Source organism: Pyxicephalus adspersus, chromosome 3 (assembly GCF_032062135.1).
Source record: "Pyxicephalus adspersus chromosome 3, UCB_Pads_2.0, whole genome shotgun sequence".
NCBI lineage: Eukaryota > Metazoa > Chordata > Amphibia > Anura > Pyxicephalidae > Pyxicephalus > Pyxicephalus adspersus.
This window is the reverse complement of record NC_092860.1, coordinates 241,713-245,528: the sequence shown is the minus strand read 5'-3', so window position 1 is coordinate 245,528 and position 3,816 is coordinate 241,713. Positions and strand designations below refer to the sequence as shown.

At 47.1% G+C, this 3,816-nt stretch overlaps 1 protein-coding gene across 2 annotated transcripts in view; it reads left to right on the top strand.

Annotated features, from left to right (window-relative positions):
* The first annotated feature begins 499 nt into the window (after positions 1-499).
* Positions 500-3,816, top strand: part of SLC9A8 (solute carrier family 9 member A8) — a 23,359-nt gene continuing 20,042 nt past the window's right edge. The window contains exons 1-2 of one of the 2 annotated variants that reach the window (XM_072403250.1): positions 500-657; positions 1,297-1,475. In XM_072403250.1, coding sequence (XP_072259351.1) covers positions 644-657; positions 1,297-1,475 — 193 coding nt within the window. In that variant the 5' untranslated portion in view covers positions 500-643. Of the gene's footprint in view, positions 658-766; positions 787-1,296; positions 1,476-3,816 lie in introns of those variants that run through there. The other variant, XM_072403249.1, reaches the window with a different exon arrangement.

Sequence of the window (3,816 nt, the reverse complement as noted above, 5' to 3'; positions counted from 1 at the left end):
CCCATGGATGATATATGACCCCACGGATGATATATGACCCTCTGGTCATACACATGAAATAATGGCATGTCTCTTCTGGCCTGGTCCCCTGAATATTTCTGGGGTGTCCCTGGATATGTCATGGATACACTGCACAACTACAATTGATATAACTATCAGCGTTGCGTAATATGTTGGCGCTATATAATTCCTGCTTTTAATTATAATAATAACTACAGATAAAAATTAGAATGTTTTCCTCATTACTATAGAAGCTTCACACACACTTCAAGGAATGTTCCCTGCCAGTAACGCTGCCCCTCCCACACAGATGGCTCCTCCCTTCGCAGAAATACGGAGGTCACATGGTAACTACAAATCTTACCCATCCACTGGGGTCATGTGACTGCAGACATGTACAGAAAAACTCCGCCCCTCTGTACACTAGTTCTCTGCCTGTAGCTTCTTCGCCATGGCAACAGAAAAGTCATAGCGCTTCCTAGACACGTCATTCCGGAAGACGACGGCTTCCAGTTCCCTCTCTCTGGTAATCTTGGGGAGAGATAGTACAGCGGTCCTCCTGTGAACCTGTCATGGTATTGTTGGGAGGCGATCTGGCCGCCCGTACTCTATGGTACTACTTACTTCATAAAGGTGGAGCAAGATGGCGGAGGCGGAGTAAGTGTTAAACTTCCCTAATCATTAGATAGACATGATAGTATTACTGAGCAGAGAGAGGGGCCAGGGAGGATCCCAGTGTGTTCTGTGTCTGAGGGCCCCAGTGGGTCCTCTGAAACTGGCAATGAGGTGGCCCTGTGTTTCCTTACTATTAAAAGTAAAGGGTCTGACTCTATTTAGTTTATTATCACCAAGGGGGCCCCTGTAATCCCCCAGCATCATAGTCATTAATGGGCCAAATGTGTCCCTTATGGTATTGAAGCCTTCCCTGTTATATCCCAATGGGGCCCCCGTGTGTCCCCTGTATTATCTCTATTGGGCCCTGTGTGTCCCCTGTATTATCTCTATGGGGCCCCCATGTGTCCCCTGTATTATCTCTATGGGGCCCCTGTGTGTCCCTTATCTCTATGGGGCCCCCTTGTATCCCCTGTATTATCTCTATGGGGCCCAGTGTTCTCTGTTTTTTTGTGGCTGGGTTCCTGCTATAGGAACATAGAAACCTTTCATGTTGGTGGTCACATGAGTGATGGATGAAATGTGATTGGTTGCGGTGTGTCCATTCAGGGAGATGTGAGATATCTGCCCCAGCGGGTCCCGTGTTCTGATTGTCGGAGGACAAATATTATGTTTTTATTCTAGGATCCGGAATGACAGCCATGGAGATTATAACACCACCCTGCTCACCACTCCGGCTCTCACCACACGGCTTATCCTACAGACCCCAGCTAAGCCAATCATCCCAGTCCAGACTGGAGTCCAAGCTCTGCAGGAGGAGCAATCCAACGGAATGTCCATCTTCTTCAGCCTGCTGGTCCTAGGTGAGGAAATAGTGGGGCCCTGTGCTATACATGAGGCCCCCAAGATCACAGGGAGTATTCTGGTCTGCCATGATAAGATAGGGGAACATGAATTCCTATGGCCAGCTCGGTACAAACATTTAGTAGTACAGAGGGCGGTTGTGGCAAAGAGTGGTGGTTTGATAAAGGGTAAGTAAATCTTATATGGGACATAAAGTGATTGGACATTGAATGATGGGATGGTGACCATAGACTGATTGCATTAGGGGTGATGAGGGGATGATTGGACATGGGGTGACGAGGGGATGATTGGACATGGGGTGACGAGGGGATGATTGGACATGGGGTGACGAGGGGATGATTGGACGAGGGGATGATTGGACCAGGGGTGACGAGGGGATGATTGGACCAGGGGTGATGAGGGGATGATTGGACATGGGGTTATGATCCCCACGAGCTGATATTCTCCCCATGATTACTGGAGGGGGGGGGCAATCTGATTGTTCCCTAGGGGGCTGTATTATTCTTTGCCCATTCAGGGTACATTGGGGTACTGCCATTTTGTTATAATATTTACAGATTTGTTATAATATTCATGCCGGTGTCACTAATCCGGAAGTGTGTGTGCAATGATAACCAGGGATCTGTACATCCACATCACGATAATATTATAGCGCTGCCTTGTGGGGCATTCGGTGGGCTTAGGGGGCAGAAATCATAATACACAGAATAAATGGCTCCTATGAGGGTAGGAAGGGAGTGGTGTGTGGGATGAATCCTCTCACTGATAGGTGAATCTCACATGGGTTCATTATGGGTATGACACGCTATACTTTCTGAATGTGTGCCATTGTTCAGCTTTTACCCCCAATGCACACAGTGGTCACATGACTGCCCCAGTCACCTGATCCCTAAAGTCCAATCATAAATCAGATGGCTGGATAGTGTCACCTATCACATCTACTCAGCAATTACAGAACAGAAAGACTAACAGCATCTTCCTATATATAACATATAAAGGGGGTCCCCGGCCAGTGATGTATAAACCCCTCATTATACAGAATATTAGTAATATAAAGGGGTCCCCAGCCACCGATGTATAAACCCCTCATTATACGGAATATTAGTAATATAAAGGGGTCCCCAGCCACCGATGTATAAACCCCTCATTATACGGAATATTTATTAGTAATATAAAGGGGGTCCCCGGCCAGTGATGTATAAACCCCTCATTATACAGAATATTAGTAATATAAAGGGGTCCCCAGCCACCGATGTGTAAACCCCTCATTATACGGAATATTAGTAATATAAAGGGGTCCCCAGCCACCGATGTATAAACCCCTCATTATACGGAATATTTATTAGTAATATAAAGGGGGTCCCCGGCCAGTGATGTATAAACATAGGTTTGCTGATTCTGAAGGTGCAGTTAGTTTTCTTCTCACGTCAGGTTTTTTCTCCCCCGCTTATATTAATGTGATTCCTGTAGTGTGGATTTGGCTATTCACTGTAGTGAATAAGTAAAATGTATTTTTCTGCTTACACGTATTTCCTTTCACATCATGTCTGGCTCTGCTGATTCTCGTCTCGTGCCTAAACAACCCGGATTCATTTTGGTGTATCTGTTTCACCATTCCAGCACGATTGTAGAGCAGCAGTTACCAACTGGTGGTCCACGGCTCTGGCCGGTGTCCCTCTGAACTGGGTCAGGAGAAGGACCCCACTGGCGGGGCGCATCGGCCAGAGCCGCGGACCATGTCCCCCGTACAAATCCCAGGCTCGGGGAAGTGGGCGGGCTGTATCCCTGGAGTGGGCGGGGTTATGTCATGATGACATCACTATGGGGGAGGTTTCTCCTCTTTGATTGACACCCAGCTGGCTGCACATGCGCGGTCAGGAGTCGGTAATTTTAGTGGTCCGCGGGACATAAAAGGTTGGCGACTACCTTTGTGGACTGTTGTACAGCAAGCCTATTTGTCATATTTCAATGTTACACTTGGTGATCAGGATAAGTCTGGGGCCCCTCATGGTGTGCAGGATAAGTCTGGGGCCCCTCATGGTGTGCAGGATAAGTCTGGGGCCCCTCATGGTGTGCAATGTGTGGAGGGATCACGGATGTGGACAAAGGCAACACGTGATAAGATGATATTTGGTATTCCTATGGTTTGGTGAGAGCCAGGAGATCATTTCAGTGAATGTTACTTTTGTATAGTGAAAACTTCAGGATATAACAAGAAAAATAAATGTAACAATGAGTGTCCTTGTCTACCATCGGCTATACGCCCAGTGCCTCATTCAGATGAAATCCCAGTGCCGGTTACACTTCCCTCTCTTATAGAACATGATTATGGTGATGAAC